This window comes from Montipora foliosa, chromosome 3, assembly GCF_036669935.1.
Source record: "Montipora foliosa isolate CH-2021 chromosome 3, ASM3666993v2, whole genome shotgun sequence".
NCBI classification, from domain to species: Eukaryota; Metazoa; Cnidaria; class Anthozoa; order Scleractinia; family Acroporidae; genus Montipora; species Montipora foliosa.
In genome coordinates, this window is record NC_090871.1 from 59,126,301 (window position 1) to 59,143,800 (window position 17,500).

A 17,500-nucleotide genomic window follows, 5' to 3' on the forward strand; every position below is an offset into this window, starting at 1 on the left:
CTAACATTGGTAAATAATGTTTGTGTAACCAGCTTGATATCACACAAAATACCATGAAAAGGGTGAGAAAAATGTTTACATATTTAGTTATTTAACAGGGAAGCACTTTTTTCCTTGTCAGTGTTCCTCTAAAGGAAACTTCTTCAAAAGGTTTTCAAAAAGATCACAGTATCCTAACCAGCCTCTATTAATTATCAGAGTTCCTAGATCTTTTTTCAAAATTATTACCTGCACTTGTGAAGCATTTTGGAGCTATATTGCAAGGAAGAGGTTCAACTCCAACGCCCTCTTTGAGCATTTCATTCAAAGTTGAATCATTTTCAGTGAAGCCATTCCTTTTTCCAATCACAAAATCAAGATAAGTACATGTAGTTATTAATTCATTTTATTAACTTTGCCAGTCAAGCTGGCAGAGCGCCACAACAGCTTGCGCCAATTACTGTGGCCCCTTTTTTACCCTCCCAACCATGATACACAACAGAAGACAGACCACAACACTGGGAACTACGTGCCCTACTCTTAGCGACAAGTGTGTGGGTTCTTTTACGTCCCACAGGATTATTAACATTGAAGGGTTGTGAGACGGGACCTCTGGCTTATCGTCCTTATCCGAGAAGACTTGAAAGTCTAACCATTTGCAGATGTAGTTACAAAGGCAGCACTTTCTCCTCAGTTATTTAAAGACCCTGAGTGTTGGTCCTGCCAGAGTTGAACTCTCGACCTCCCGCTTAACAGGAGTCCGGTGCTCAGCCAGCTCAGCTTATATAGGCAAACTGGTCAAAGATGAAGAGGAGAATTCTGATTGCTTTCCCAGTACGGACTGGACAAGCTAGTTCCATAAGGTTTTTATTACATTTGCTCTCTTGCACAGGATTTTCTATTGCTTGAGTCTTACCTCTTTGCCTTCTTCTACTAATGGTTCTGGAAAGTAAAATTTGTACTGGAACTCCGACCAACATGACTAAATGAAAAACACTTCTTGCACTTTTCTTTTTATGTCTGAGAAAATGAAAACAGAAAATGGGAACAGTTTGGCAACCTATATATGCTGCTTCATGACTGGTCCATCTTAACTGCCCATATTGCAAAATCTGGACTGCTCAGAAAATATTGGTCTTGTTCGTTGTTTTTAGTGGATCATAGTTTGTCAACAACAATTTTTTTTTTAAACAACAATTTTTTTTTGTTCCTCTGATTCTCCCGACATGAGTGCATGCCTCCTTTGTGTCGACAAAAAACATTCGATGGCTAAAAGCAATAGTGTACAAACTGAGGAGAATAAATTTGAATTCTTAGATGTACTGTAAGTTATCTTCATGCCCCTTTTATTAGTTAATTGGACTTTGTACATACATGTAGTTGGCTGTTCGCGATCGTAACTGTCATTATTTGTTCTCAGTAAATGAGTGGGTGAAATTCAAGAAATCCTGCAATCTGATTGGTTCTGAAAGTGGGCGTAATTTTCTCATCCAGCTGAGCTTGCATGATGTCCTTAAATTTCCTTCTTTTGTGACACCGAATCCGTTTACATACAAAAGTAACTTTCTATTAGACAAGAGGTTTGACAATACAATGCAAACAAAAATATATTTCTTTTTGAAACGTTCAGTTTGTAAGTCGCTTTAATACTACATTCGCTATCAAGCGTGACGCGAGTCAACAATTAAAAAAGTGATTTCAGAGAGGAAGGGAGAGAGAGAGGAAAAAAATTAATCAGTTATTTACTAGCTATTAGGCCTAGGGTAGGTCCGTATTATTAGCGAAAAACTGTGACCTCAGTGTTGAAAAAACTGCCCTTGGCCTACGGCCTCAGGCAGCATTTTCACGAATAAACTTTGTTCTCGTAGGATATTGTGCAACTAACTCAAATACAAACATTTTGTGCATCCATGGATATACTGAATAAGTAAGTAAGTAAATAAAGTCTTTATTTAATGAGGGTAGCATGAAATAGCATACATGTATGTAAATACTAATAAACTAGTGGCCCTCATTACAAGATTAAAATGATTAATAATTAAGGGCGTACGATAAAATTATTAAAAATCTACAACACTATGAAACAATAAAATATTACAGGCCTGTGGCAAAATATTTATAATGAAACATGATTTTAAAATTGCTGATCTTTAAAAATTCTGTTCCAAAGAGAATTTTTAAAACTCTTGAGAGCAGTGCTTGAAATTAGCCCGGTCATCCCAGACGACTAGAAGATTTACTGGGCAACTACCGGTACTTTTTGGTAAAAAAGGTGAAAAGGTTGGTTGTCCGAAAAAAAAAAAAAAAGAACAGAGCCAAAAAAAAGAAACTGTATTACATAAGCAGCACCAGACTCTCTCGAACGTTACAACTACAGCATTCGAAGTGCAGGGAATTCTAAGAAGGCTTGACATCCATAAATCACCTGGTGTGTATAATATACAATCCAGAATTCTACAAATCTGTGCGAAGGAATTGTCGGTTCCCTTGTCACATTATTTTGTTTAATCTATCTCTAAGGTCAGGACTCATGCCCACTTTGTGGAAATCTGCTAACATCACTCCTATACATAAGAACAATAATAAGGAATTTGTGGAAAATTACAGATAAATTTCCCTGTTACCTATTCCAGCAAAATGTTTGGAGCGTCTTGTGCATACTGCTACATGTATTTATGCACATATTTCGCCTTATTTATCTGAGTGGCAGCATGGATTCGTAAAGTGGAAATCTTGTGAGACACAATTGGTCCTCACTCATCGTCAATGGGTCACAGCTTTGGATGAGGGACGACAGCTGGGTGTTGCTTTCTTAGACTTCTCCAAGGCTTTTGACAGAGTGAATCATTCAATCTTATTGCAGAAGCTCTGTAGTTTTGGAATTTCTGGCTCCCTACTTCAGTGGTGTGAGAGTTACAGTGTACTTGAGTAATCGTTGGCAAGGAACTGCATGTGTTGGATGGTGTCTCCTCCACCTGGTTAGAAGTTCAGTCTGCGTGGTGTCCCACAGGGCTCCATTTTGGGGCTGTTACTTTTTGTAGTTTTTATTAGTGACTTACCTGATGTCGTTCTCCCTGAAAATACTATTGTGCTTTTTGCTGATGATTGTAAGATTTCAAGAGTCATTGATGATGCTAGTGATCAATTCTGTTTTCAACGGGACCTGGATAATTTTCATCATTGGAATATTCGCAATGCCATGGTTTTTAGTGTCGAAAAGTGCAAAGTTATGAGATTAACAAAGAAAAGGCAATCTTTAGTCTCTAATTATTCCTTGCCTATTCTCTTTTGGAAGAAGTTAAAGAATTCAAAGACTTGGGAGTTACAACTACTGATAATTTTAACTGGAACTCGCACATTGATATTATTGTGTCGAAAGTGTTATGTTCTCGGGTAAACAGACAACTGCACGCAAGATGGCGGATCAACTAAGAACTGTCTTAATCAAAGAGCACATGGGTTTTACAATAACCGGAAACATACTGCAGGCTCAGTATGAATTACTAACACCATAACAAATGTAACGATACACTATAACACCTCCCCGCAGAAATGTCGTGCCTGACAAGAAATGGAAGTACACTACAACTGTAGAAAACTCTCTAAATGATCAAAAGTTCAAGAAAAGGAACAAAACTATTAGAAGCACAATTCAATGTCATTAAGGGGAGACTTAACGGTTTTAGTCCATTTCTTCAACCAGTCTGTGTGGTGGTTTAGTAGCACGTTTGGACCGACGCGGAGCAGGGGTGGAAGGAGTAGGTGTGCTTGGCAACTCCGCTGATTCAGATTCTTCGGGTGGGAGTGTACTGCTCCCGGTACTGGGAGAGGTAACGCCTTCTGTAGATTGATCAGATGTAACTTCGACAGAGCTGGAATGAGTCACAGCAGAACTGGGGGTGTTTCGAAGTACACTGTCAACATGTCTCCTCCAATTCCGTACATCGTTCAACTGGACTTGAAAAGAAGCAGATGATGATTGCTGTGCGACAGTACCAGGTTGCCACTTCTGTCCCGGTAGGTGGTCACGTGCTAGAACACAGTCGCCTACAGCTATCTCCCTGAACTTTGCAAACTTGTCGTGATTGCACTTCATTTTGTCCTGCTGGCCGGCCACGCGAGATCCAATATCAGGTGTAACCAAAGACAATTGAGTGCGAAGTTCTCGCTTTAAGAATAGCTTGGAAGGGGATGAGCCAGTTGTAGCGTGTGGTGTGCTTCTGTTGGATAAGAGGAAATTCTGATTCCATCGCTGTATAGAGCTTGCAGGATCGTCAGCTGATGACTCCATTGCATACTTGAAAGTCTGCACAAACCGCTCAGCCAACCCACTTGAAGAGGGATGGTAAGGGGAGACTAAAATTCGCTGAATGCCATTTTGCCGAAGGAACTCTTCATACTCTTTGGACTGGAAGGGTGGCGGTTTTCGCTGACTACTTGGGTTGGTATACCGTATCTTGCCAAATATTACGGATGGCATTAATGGTTGAGTCGGCTGTTGTTGTTTTCATGGGACCAATCACTTCAGGCCACTTAGAGTGGGCGTCGACCATGATGAGGTAATGTTTTGCCTGATGGGTGGCAAAATCTACGTGAACACGTTGCCATGGAGCTGTTGGCCAAGACCATGGAAGAAGCGGTGAGACTCGAGGAGCCTTGCGGGTTTTGTTGCACGGTTGACATTCACGGGTAGCCTGTTCAATCTCCTGATCTATTTTCGGCCACCAAACATGACTGCGTGCTGTTGATTTCATGCGTGCAATTCCAGGATGGCCTTCATGTAATTCTGTCAGAATGGTCTGTCCTAAGGAAGGAGGTATGACAGTTCGCAGACCCCACATAAGGCAGCCTTGCTCCACAGAGAGTTCATGTCTGCGAGTGAAGTATGGCTTGAGGTCAGGATCGTCGCAGTGATTAATGGGCCAACCATTCTGCGTAAGCAACAGTGCTTTCGTTAACAAAGGGTTCCTAGATGTGTCCTTGGCGATATCTGCGACAGAAACTGGGTGTCGTTTTAACTGCTGAGGGGCCACGTGGTAGATTTCCTCTTCCACACTTGCATCTTTCCTGTACTGAAGTGGTAGCCTTGACAAGGCGTCAGCGCTGGCTACTTCAGCAGTTGATTTGAACTCAATTTCGTAGTGGTACGAAGAGAGAAGAAGGGACCAGCATTGCATTCTAGCAGCAGCCAAAACTGGAGTCACAGAATCCGGAGCAAATATTTTCAACAGGGGTTTGTGATCAGTTCGCAAAGTAAACTTGCGCCCGAAGAGATACATGTAAAATTTAGTGACCCTAAAAATAATGGCAAGGCCTTCCTTCTCGATCTGACTGTAGTTTTTCTCAGATGAGTTCAAGGACCTGGAGGCATATGCGATAGGTCGCTCATCACCATTAGGGAAGCGGTGAAATATGACTGCTCCGATGCCATACTGGCTTGCATCGCTCTCAAGAATAACAGGAAGGCTAGGGTCATAATGAACCAATACATGAGAGGATGAGAGTGAGTCCTTGGCCTTTTTAAATGCCTCCTTGCACCGGGGGGACCACTTGAATTCTTGGTTACCTTGGAGAGGCTGATTGAGTGGTTGGACGATAGAGCTCAGGTTTCGGATAAACTTGCCGTGATAATTGATTATTCCAAGGAAGGCTCTCAGCTGGGTGAGGTTCTTAGGGCGTGGTGCTTGTTGGATGGCTTCTACCTTTTCCTCTGTAGGAGAAATGCCTCTCGCAAAGATGACACAGCCCATGTACATTACTGATTTCTGCATGAATTTGCATTTGCTTAGCTGAAGTCGCAAGCCATAATGGTCTAGACGGCTGAGGACGCTGTCTAAGTTCTTAATGTGTTCTTCGTCATCCTTGCCAGTAATAAGAATGTCATCGTGTATACTCACCACCTGATCTAAACCCTGAAGGATGATGTCCATAGTGCACTGGAACAGAGTGGGTGAAGACGCAATACCGAAGGGTAGCCTTTTGTAGCGGTAAAGACCTCGTGCGTATTGATGGTAACGAACTGCTGGCTTTCAGGATCCAAAGGGAGCTGTTGGTAGGCACTCTTTAAATCAAGCTTAGTGAAACGTTGTCCACCCCGCAGTTTCAAAAAGACATCCTCCGGGAGAGGAATTGGATACTGAGGGACGTGAAGTGAGGGTTGACAGTAACCGCATAATCACCACAAGAGCGTGTAGTTCCATCTGTCTTGGGAACATGAACCATTGGGGTAGCCCATTCACTGAACTCCACCCGTTCGACAATGCCTTCTGACTCAAGACGGTTGTATTCAGCTTCAACAGCTTCCTGAAGAGCATAGGGGACAGGAGGAGCCTTGCAAAACTTGGGACGTGCGTCAGGTTCCAGCTCTAGTTTGGCTGTGATTCCTTTGACGGTTCCGAGGCCTGGTTTGAAAACGTTAGGGTGATTCTGGGTAGTTGTGTGCAACTGGGAAGCCACGCCCTGTGAGAGGTCTGTCTCCGATACGCGAATATTGCAGATCTTCGTCCAGTCGAGTCTTGTTTGGGACAGCCAGTCTCTTCCAAAAAGGGATGGGCCTGAGCCTTCAACAACAAGAAGGGGGACGTCGGCGCTCTGGTCTTGGTACTTTAGGTGTGCAATAAGTTGCCTGTGTACTGTGAGTGGGTGTCCTGTGTATGCATGTAGGCGAGTATGGGACGGCATGAGGGGTATGCCACTGTAGTGTTTCTTGTAAGTTTCTTCTGAAATAACTGAGACGCCTGCACCAGTGTCTAATTCCATTAAAAGAGAGGTTCCGTTCAGTTCAACGGGTATCTCAATACCTTGCTGGCCTGAGCTCAGAGTGTACAGCGAGAAGGAAAAAGGATCAACCAAATCATCGAGAGAACTAGTTTGAGGCGGTTCTGATCCTTCCAGCTGATGCACTTTCTGAGGTTTCCCTTTGCATGCATGAAATATGACGATTTATCTCTTAAAAAGAAATATGCAAGAACAAATCCACTCAAATATAGGTTTTTTCACAGGATAGTTGACTCCTGGAATCTTCTGCCCTACGATATTCGTAAGCCAGTAAGTGTAAATATTTTTAAGCGGGGAGTTAAGAAGTTTTTATTGGACAATACATTAAATTAGTTATCCATTGTTGAATAATTTATTGATTTTATTTCGATTTTACTACTGTATTTTCGTTTTTTGTATTAACTAGTATATATTCGTTGGTGATCTGTTTTTTTATGGGATCCTGAACTCCTTTACGGATTATCCATATGGCTATTAATATTCATTTGATTAATATTCTTATTAGTATGTATTACCTTTGATGCCATTAAATTGTAAAAATAAAATAAAATAAACCCAGAATTCCACAAAAAATATACCAGGCGCACACTTGGAACTAAGGGGCACACAAGCTCCAACACCATGTGATTCAATTTCCCAATGGACCACCAAGCATTTATCAGGGCAACCAAATTTACTGGTGAAGTTGCCTGGCTTTTGAAACAGGAACAACCTCTTTTTTTTTTTTTTTAACCACTGCTTGAGAGTCTCTGCTTTTCTCATTTGAAGAGGTAGCTTATTCCATTCCTGGCATGCAGTCACACTAAATGTTCTTCCACCTTCTGTTTTTCATTTCACTTGAGGACAGGCTACATTGTGTGTTAAATTTAGCATAATTTATCTAGTCTAGAATGAGTCTCACAGTGGTAAGTACTAATAAGCTTGTAAGATAACTGTGCATGCGACCTTGCAAAAGCTTCTATGTGATACAACACTTGGCTAGTTTAGCGTTCTCAAAGAAAGGAAGCCATTTAACTGTTGCTGAATAACTGAACAGAGGGTGCATAACTATCAACACCAAGGATGATTCTTGCTGCTCTCTTTTGTAGCTTTAAAACATGATCTAGACACAGTTTGACCAGATAACACGTAATACATAATACATCACTGGTCTAATAATAGCATTGTAAAAGAGAACTATATGCTTTATTTGCTGGCAATGTCCAATCTTTTTTAAAATTCCAATGCACTGGGATAGTTTCCTACATAACTTATCAACATGGGATTGAAATGTCAGTTCCCTATCAATTTCCAGACCTAAGAGCTTTGCACAGAAATAGTCATGTCATTAGGGACTCTGTTGGAGAGACGCTTGTCACAGATGGTAAGAACTTTCATTAAGTGGAAGCTTGTTAGCTGTGGCCCAATGAACTATTTCAGAAACTGCTGCATTTAAGGAAATTTGCAGACGATCTTTTTCCGTCAATTATTGACGGAACAAGTTAATGTTGTATCGTCAGCATAAAGATCAGTATTAGCAGAACTAACATGAAGTAACTAACACTGAAGCCAATGAAATTTAATTATTACCATCTGAGGGAATACAGTCCTGTTGGGAGACCCAGGGGAATTAAAAAATAATGTTGTTGACAAACTACGGTCCACTATCCCAGTGGGGCTCAGTTTGTTCTCCAACGGTCATAGCCGTGGGCACTTAACAGTCAAGCACATCTTTCTTGCGATCGAGTCAACAAACTAGTGCGTAAGGTTGCTTGCACGACTGCTATTGCATTGATAGTGGGTTGAAATGAAAGTTCAATCTTTGTCAATTGATTCTGATGTGAACTTTTGACTATGGGATCATTTTATCTCAGAATATTTGACTCAGTTTAGTGGGCTCCCAAGAATGGAGTGTGCAGCCTTGGAAATTTATAATATGGTGGACAACTGAGAAATTGAAAAATGGCTCAAATCGTGTTGGATCTGAAAAATAACCAAACAGGAAGGAAACTACCCACAATGGCAATAAAGTACGGCTTTTTAAATGAGAATTTTTTCATATAATTATCTTCTTAAGCCTTTTATCGTGTTTCCCAAACAAGTCCTTATACTTTTGTTGGCCATGTTGGCTTCCCTCACACTGAGCTTGGGGTGCATGTGGTTTGAAAGTTATTCGACGAACAATTTGTCTGACATACGTAAAACCTACTGTTAAATTGCGGCGTGTGGAAGGGGATGACAATGAAGAAGACGAAGAAGAACCGACTTCGGAGAGACGCAAATACCTTTGACTACAGCTCTACTTTTTCTTTCGGTCTCACTTCATTGTTTCTGTAAAAATACGATTATCATTACACAATACTGCTCTATGTAATCTTAGGGTCATTCCATTTAAAATCCACACCCCCCCTGTTGATGATATTTTCTGAGGGGGGGGGGGGGGTCTGAAGAGCATTTCTGAGGGGGTCCATTTGTCGGCACTCTTTCATCTTTCAAATATTTCTGAAGGGTATTGGAAAAAATCCCCATTGTTCTGAGGGTGGAAATAAAATATCAACTTTTTCTGAAGGGGGGAATGTGTGGGCACTTTGATTTTCTTCTTCTTCTTAAGGGATGAAATTCGAACAATCTCGTCAACAGGGGGGTGTGGATTTTAAATGAATGGCCCTTAGACATCGACAAGAGCAACCTCCTCTTGTTTTTTTCCAAATCCTACCATGCTTTAAGCTTGAATAATACTCCAAACTTCTTAGAATTCACTATGTAACAGGTCAGAAATAAAGAATGAACTGAACATCGTCAAAATTCTTTCCCAATGTTAATCATCGATTCAAGCGACTTTTACAGCGTGAGCTTCTGTTTACACTTAATTCTTGTGCAAATGAAATATGGTCTGTCTTGCCTTTTCGAGAACTCTCATAATTTTCCTCAGGATTATTCGGTGCAACTTTTTCCCGATACAGTACTTTTCGGTCCTGATGAAAGGAAAGGAAAGTCTAGTTGATTTAGCGCTGGAGCACTAATTAGGGACACTGTAAATCAACGCAAATCAAGTCAAATGTTGGTTTTTGAGGAGAGGGGAAACCGGAGTACTCGGAGAAAACCTCTCGGTGCAGAGTAGAGAACCAACAAACTCAACCCACATATGACGCCGAGTAGAGGAATCGAACTTGGGCCACATTGGAGGCGAGTGCTTTCACCACTGCGCCATCCCTACACCCCTACACCCCCTATGAGACGATAATCTTCTAAAAGCGAACGTAAAAATGCAAGCACTCCATTGTGAGACCTTGTAAAGTCCCGCAAATCTCACTCACCTCATTCACTGAATGAACGATGTGTAATATCTTGATAAACCGACAACACAAAAACCTCTGGCAGCTTTGCAACGCTAATTGACAAATAGGACGTTTTCAGCCAACGTCTAGACACAGCAACAAACGACTTCCGGTGGACGAACAAAAGAAGCTGATAAGAGATCTTTTGTTTTCGTCCACCAACATGGCGGCGATGACGTCAGGTGGAAACCTCTAATAACCAACTAAGAACTTCGTGTAACACTGAGTATATTGTCCCGACTTAATGCAGTCGAATCGAACCTCGCTTATGGGAGGTTGAAAAAAAAAAAAAAAAAAGTGCAATAGAGAGCATATAATACACCACAACAAGTCTTTTACATGTAAAACTCTTTATTAAGAAAATTGCATTTCAAGGTGTAGACAGGCCAAACACGATTCTTATTGGTCAAGATAGGAAATTCAAAGACCTCAGAGCTTTGCTGTAACAAGTACATCTTTGAAAGAGCCCCCTTTTCTATACGAAATTAGCTAGGGGAGGGTTTTTAAAGATTTCTCTCAGTAAGGGCTGGTTTTGTATAAGATGCCATTTGTTCATTAGACTATGTTTGAGTTCGGGCTGAAGCGTGCGTTTAACTCAGCAAAGCTTCTTAATTATTACGGGAAAGCGGATAATCCGTGAGAGGAGCAGGATATGGTATGGAATTGCCTTGCGAGTTTAAATTTCAAGGAGACAAATTTTCGTGCGACTGGCTTGAAGAAAAATTTAAAAACGAAAACTTTGATGTTCTCAAATGAAAAAAATTGAAATCGAATTGACAACGTTTCACGGTCTAGGACATTGTGCGATAAAACCATGAAAATCAAACCGATTTCGTTAATAATTCTCTTGATATTGTTTACTGTCCGCTTACAGGAGGATATTTTAGACCCTGTGGACCCTGAATAGGTGTCCGTGTCCGATTACGAGAGATGTTCGCTTACGGGAGGTTAATTATGTAATGTTTTGGAGGAGAAATCGCCGGGACCGCGGTTTGGTGTCCAGTCCGCATTAGGGAGGTGTCCGCAGTAGGGAGGTGTCCGCTTACAGAAGGTGTCCGTTAGTGGAGGTTCGACTGTAAGTGTTTCTTTATGAGTAAGGCTAAGTATGTTGGACGATTTTGTCCCATACCTATGTGTGTAATCTGTAACCCCCGTACCTTCTGTAACCCCTTCTGTTATCTTGTAACTTTTGTAACCCCGTAACTTGTGTTATCACGTAACTTGTGTGACCCCGGAACTTCTGTTATCTTGTAACTTTGGTGACCCAGTAACTTCTGTAACATCTTAATTTAACCTCTATTATCTCTGTAATTTCTTTAACCCCATAACTTCTGTAATCCCGTACTTTCTGCAACCTGGTAACTTCTGTTATGTTGTTATTTCTGTAACCCCGTAACTTCTGTAATTCCGTAATTTCTGTAATCCCGTAATTTCTCTTATCATGTAAACTCTGTAACCCCGTAACTTCTGTTATCTGGCAACTTTTTTAACCCTGTAATTTCTGGAATCCCGTAACATCTGAAACCTCGTAATTTTTGTAATGCTGTAATTTCTTTAACCTTATAACTTCTGTAATACCATAATTTCTGTAATCATATGCATGTAAATTACTGAATTGACCCTCCAATGGTTTATCTCGGCCGTTACCTTACAGGTGCATCTATAAACCTTCAACAAAAATCTTCTTTTCCGATACTTTCCATGTGACGGCTTTTCTTGTGTCATTAGTGGTGTCTTAAAGGAAAAGATATGCAAAAAATAAGGACAAATAGTATTTTTATATGTAGACCTCTCCTCCCCAAATCTGATCTTTTTATCTGATCTTTTTATCTGATCCGCTGATCCTGCTGTAATATTTCAGTAACGAATGGGGCATTTGGTCATGAACCTTGGATATCCGCTCTCAAGTAGTATAAGGCCTGGGTGTAAAATACGCCCGGAAAATGTGGTTGATCAATACATCCCACTACATGGCTTGAAACAAGATGAAATTTCTCTTGAAGATAAATAATGTTGTATTCTTTTGCCATAACGTATAATATTGATCACGTGATCAGAATTTTACATTGTCGTAAATCAGCGAATTTGTGGCTAATTTCATTGCTACAGATAAATATAATACCGTTCCTGATAGACATCTAACATATCTAACTTTCTACCCATGGAATGATCTTCCTCGAGTTTTAAAATTTGAATTATAAGTTATTAAAGCCCGAATTTTGGACTCTTAAGAATGGTGGACAGTCATCTCAACGTGAAAAGCTGGAAATAATTAATTTGAATTAGAAAAGTGTTTTCATTTGATATTGTATGCTAAAACCGTCACCTATTCTTCAAAAACATGCTATTTTTCGACAAATGGTCCCGTGACGCGTCACGTGACTAAGATGATAGCCCATTATACTTCAAAATGAAGGGCAACGAGAACTTCCCATGTGCCCCTTTTGTTTCGCTGTCATTCACCTGGCCAATCATGAATTAACAATTTCTACCAATTAAACTGCTTGAGCTATTTTGATCGTCTACCTGTCACGAATGAATCAAAACAAAATGATACTGCGAGGCTGGTTCAACAGCTGTGAGGATGTACTTTTTTATTTACCAATATTTCTTCAGGCACGGCCTGACTTCTTCAGGGACTTAAATGATTTGCCGTTACAATTTTTTCAAATTCAAATATAAGCCATAAGAAAACTAGGTATAAGATCACAGATAAATGTATATAGATGCAGAGCGAAGTGAGATGAGAGTGATGCGCTGTTGGCCCGAGAGACCCTCTTACTTTGCATATATGAAGTTTGAAGGGACCAAGGACGAGACAACCCCTGAATGACATTTTCATTGGGAGAAAAACTTTTTATGCCTTGAGCGGGATTTGAACCCACGTCTCCCCCCTGATTAGCGGTTGGGTGTGATCACCACTACACTATCAGAGCAAGTATGCTAGCTACATGACCAATCAAGATAGCGTTATCCCAGGACATTGTTTTTCTGCAACTACGTAGATGACACTTGTATAGCGTGAACACGTCGTATTTCCTGTTTGAAGAAAGAGAGATTGTAAAGTAAAGGAAAGTAAAGTGGTGCATTTATATAGCGCCTTTATCACAAACGTCTCAAAGGCGCTTTACAATGATCAATTTACCCCCAGCGGACTGGAAGCATATACATTGGGTACATTGTACCCATGATTGAATTGCAACAGAGAATTTTGGGAAAATGTTTTAAGCTCTCCTACAGCTCTGAAGCCTCCAGCAAAAGCCCAAAAAGCCACATGGTATACCAAAGCTGGAAAACCACTTCAACTATAAAAACCTGTTGCGAGATAGGGCAAAAACTACAACAGGTAATGTATATAATGTAGTGTATTCTAGTTAGGCGAAGCTTAATAAAGATATAAAAATATCATAAACTGCCTTCAAATAGTACTAGTTCATGCGCATTACCTTCTGAAAAGGTTGAGCTGCAAATATTTCATTATCGCCCCCAGAATCCGCTTTTCTTTTAGTCAGCGCCAAGAACACGGACTGTGGCCACAACCAAAGCAGGAAGTCCATGAATCACGGACTTTGCGCATTCTCAGAAATTTGAAACTATATCGGTCATCAATAGCTTTAAAGAAATACCATTACGCAACTGCGCGTACTTTTGGCTGTAGCCAAAGTCCGTGTTATTGGCGCTAGCCAAAAGAAAAGCAGATTCTAGGGACGATAATGAGATATTTGCAGCATGAACTAGCGCTATTTGAAGGCAGTTTATGACATTTTTATTTCTTTATTAAGCTTTGCCTAACTAGAATACACTGAATGATATACATCGAATTTTCAGGCAGGGAGACCACTACAGCCTAGCCAATTACAGTGGTCCCTCGTTAATTAACAATTATTCGCCGAAGGCGAAGTGATTATCGGTGAATATTCACCGATAATCACTAAATCTGATAGGAATAATTGTTTTAGTAGAAATACACAGGTGATTATTTCAAAGAAGAGAAAAAAAAATTCAACCCGAAATCATCTTCACTTACAGTGGCAAAACGACTACTGCCAGCCATTTTGTCCGTCGAGGTGATTATCGGCTGATAATTCGAGATAGCGAGCCAATGAGAGCGCGAGATTTTGTATAATCACCTGTGTATTTATATTAATGGAAATTAATAACTAAAGCTTCTCATGCATAAAGAAAAAAATCAACAACTACAGAAAATCAATAAATACAGAAAGAAGTGGACCACACTGTGCAGTTGTGATGAATATACGTGTAGTTAATGAAAACAATGTTTTCTTCGTCGCGTACCTTTTGCAGTAAGTGCTGTATTGTGTGTATTGTATGTAGTGTGTAAATCGTATTGTTAGTATTGCAAGTAGCGTAGATATCACTCTATACTGAAATATGAAATAAGACATAAATAATATTGGTACTATTACATTGTAAGTAGTGGAGGTATTGTACTGTACTGTACGTATTCAATTTGTAAGTTGCGCTTCTGTTTTTGCAATAAAACATGTTATATTAAAAAAAAATCGAAAGGAAACAAAGCAAAAGTTCGAATTGCTAGAAGCAGCAGAACGGTGGGCACAGTAGAGTCCTCGCTTTGTTGTACCTGGGACTGATCAGTTCTCCAGGTTCTGATGTCGTCAACTTCGATCATATAGATCTAGGGCCGTACTGTAGTATTGAAGCAGTTAACGCTTAAATGAAGCTATGGGGATGTGAAAGGTAACAGATTCACTAGTTGAGGGCTGGACTTAGAGGTCACATCGCAACGTAAGGGAAGCCTCTTGAATCTGAAACCCTCCCAAACTTCAATAATAAAACTACTAAACTACCGGCGAAAATATATATCATCTTTGATTACCCATAACGGCACTAGGATTAATGATCCAAAAGAAATTCTTAATGAAGAACGGAACTTTTTTAAAGAATTGTACTCCTCTAGGAATGTGGACCCTAACAGTGAGGAGTTCAGTGTTTTTTTTTTAATGTAGATTTTCAACTAACTGAAGAGATGGCCAGCACGGGTGAAGGAGAGATTACTTTAGCTGAATGAACAAAAGCATTATCAATGATGCAAAATAATAAGTCTCTGTAGGATTAGGCATTGCATGCTGGGATTGATAGGTCGGCCATCTTGAATAAACCTCGTGCTAGTTTGCGTTACTCGATCAAAGTCTCCTTTCTTCTTCGCCTGATACTATATGGTGGCAGCGGTCTTGACCCCTCCAACCCCGTAAGACAGAATGGAAAACCAACCCGGAGATGCTCCTGCAGTTGAAAATCCGCCTCCACCCGTTAATCCGCCTATACAGCCTGTAAACTCTCAAGGAGCAAACAACCCGCATCAAGCAGACATGTGGCCCAAATGGCTTCGACATTTTGAGCGTTATCGGATCGCTTCTGGCCTTCAAAACAAATCAAACCAGGAACAGGTTGGAACATTTCTTTATGCAATGGGGGATTGTGCGGATGACATCGTCAAAACGTTAAACATAAACGAAGCAATCGCTTCCTTCGACGACGTCAAAACTGCCCTAAATGGCTATTTTGCAGCTCGCCGCAATATTATCGTCGAACGAGCTTGGTTCAATCGACGAAGACAAAACCCCGGTGAATCCGTGGACACCTTTATTCAAGATTTATACCGCCTCGCCGAAAATTGTGATTACGGAACTCTGAAAGACGAACTTATAAGAGACAGAATTATTGTTGGAGTCCTCGATGATACACTGTCCGACCACCTACAAGCTAAATCTGACCTCACTCTCGCGGACGCTGCTCGCATAAGCCGACAAGCCGAAGCAAGAAAACAAAATCGAACCATTGTCCGTGGGCTAGAAACTCAAAATGAAGTTGATTACGTCAGTCAGCCACGCTCTCACAACAAACAACAAGCCACAAACAACCCACCTGCTCGTAACCGAAACGAAGGATACATAAAAGAGCCCTCCAAGAATGACCGTCCCTCTTTTTGGTGTGGCCGCCAGAGCCACGACAGGAAGTATTGCCCAGCTAGAGACACTATTTGTAACAACTGCAACAAGGAGGGACATTTTCAGTCTGTCTGTCTTAGCAAGAAACCTTATCCGAGAAAGGTACATGTAGTAGAAGAACAAGAGGAGGAAGACATACACTTCCTCGGTGAGATCGGTTGTGAGAAGAACTATTGGTCTGCACAAATAGGAGTGAACGGTCGTACAACACGCTTCAAGCTTGACACGGGGGCAGCAGTGACTGTCCTTAGCGATCATGTCCAGTGGCTACAAGATGTTGAATTAACCAAGACATCCCAGGTTCTATGCGGTCCTGGAAATACTCAACTGCCTGTGAAAGGTCTGTTCTATGCAACTCTTAAGTACAGACAATCAAAGTTAACTGAGCCTATATATGTGGTGTATAATCAGAAGAGTTCGTTACTCAGCAGGAGAGCTTGTGTGGAACTAGGACTCATAAGACGCGTTGACAAAGATGTCGAAGAGGTGACCACGGGCCCAACAGATTTCAAAGCCGAATTTCCAGCACTCTTCAGCGGACTGGGAAAGCTTAAGACTGAATGCCACATAACACTTCGCCCTGATGATAAGCCTTTCTGTCTCTACAACCCCAGAAAGATTCCCCATCCACTGATTCCAAAGGTAAAAAGTTAAATAGAAACAATGCTTCTGCAAGGAGTGATATCGCCTGTAACAGAGCCAACTGAGTGGTGTGCAGGTATCGTCCCTGTCCTTAAACCAAATGGCAGTGTGCGTATCTGTGTTGACCTGACTCACCTTAACAAAGCAGTCCAGCGTGAGATGCACCCAATGCCTTCAGTGGATGAGAACCTTGCTAAACTGGGAGACAGTAAGATATTCTCCAAACTTGACGCCAACAGTGGGTTTTGGCAGATTCCCTTGCATGCCAAATCAAAACTGCTCACAACCTTTGTCACCCCATTTGGACGCTTTTGTTTCAACAGACTCCCATTTGGTATCAGCTCCGCCCCAGAGATCTTCCAACGCACTATGTTCAAGATACTTGAGGGCATGGAAGGGACCCTCTGTCAAATGGACGATGTTCTCATTCACGGGGTAGACCAGTCGGAACATGATGGACGCGTACGAGCCGTTCTCCACCGCTTACAAGAAGCTGGGTTGACCCTTAATGACAAATGTGAGTTTTCACGATCATCCATCAGATTTCTCGCTCACATCATTGATAGCTCTGGACTCTACGCGGACCCACAGAAGACCACTGCTGTGGCCCAATTCCCAGTCCCTTCAGATGTCTCGGGGATACAGCGATTCATGGGAATGGTCAACCACCTTGGAAAATTTATTCCCAACCTGGCTGACCTCAGTGACCCCCTTCGTCAATTATTACGCAAAGACAGTGTTTGGGTTTGGGCTGAACCCCAGCAAAAAGCCTTTGAGCAGATCAAGCAGGCGTTA

At 41.2% G+C, this 17,500-nt stretch overlaps 3 protein-coding genes across 3 annotated transcripts in view; 2 read left to right on the forward strand and 1 right to left on the reverse strand.

Moving 5' to 3' along the window:
• LOC137997809 (NLR family CARD domain-containing protein 3-like) overlaps positions 1-17,500 on the forward strand; it is a 203,030-nt gene that overhangs the window by 54,536 nt on the left and 130,994 nt on the right. The gene's annotated exons all lie outside the window — the stretch shown is intronic.
• Positions 3,662-4,270, reverse strand: LOC137996174 (uncharacterized). Its single transcript, XM_068841593.1, has one exon. The coding sequence runs from the start codon at positions 4,268-4,270 to the stop codon at positions 3,662-3,664; it is 609 nt and encodes a 202-aa protein (XP_068697694.1).
• On the forward strand, positions 15,314-16,717 carry LOC137996175 (uncharacterized). Its single transcript, XM_068841595.1, has one exon. It carries the CDS (start codon positions 15,314-15,316, stop codon positions 16,715-16,717), a length of 1,404 nt encoding a protein of 467 aa, XP_068697696.1.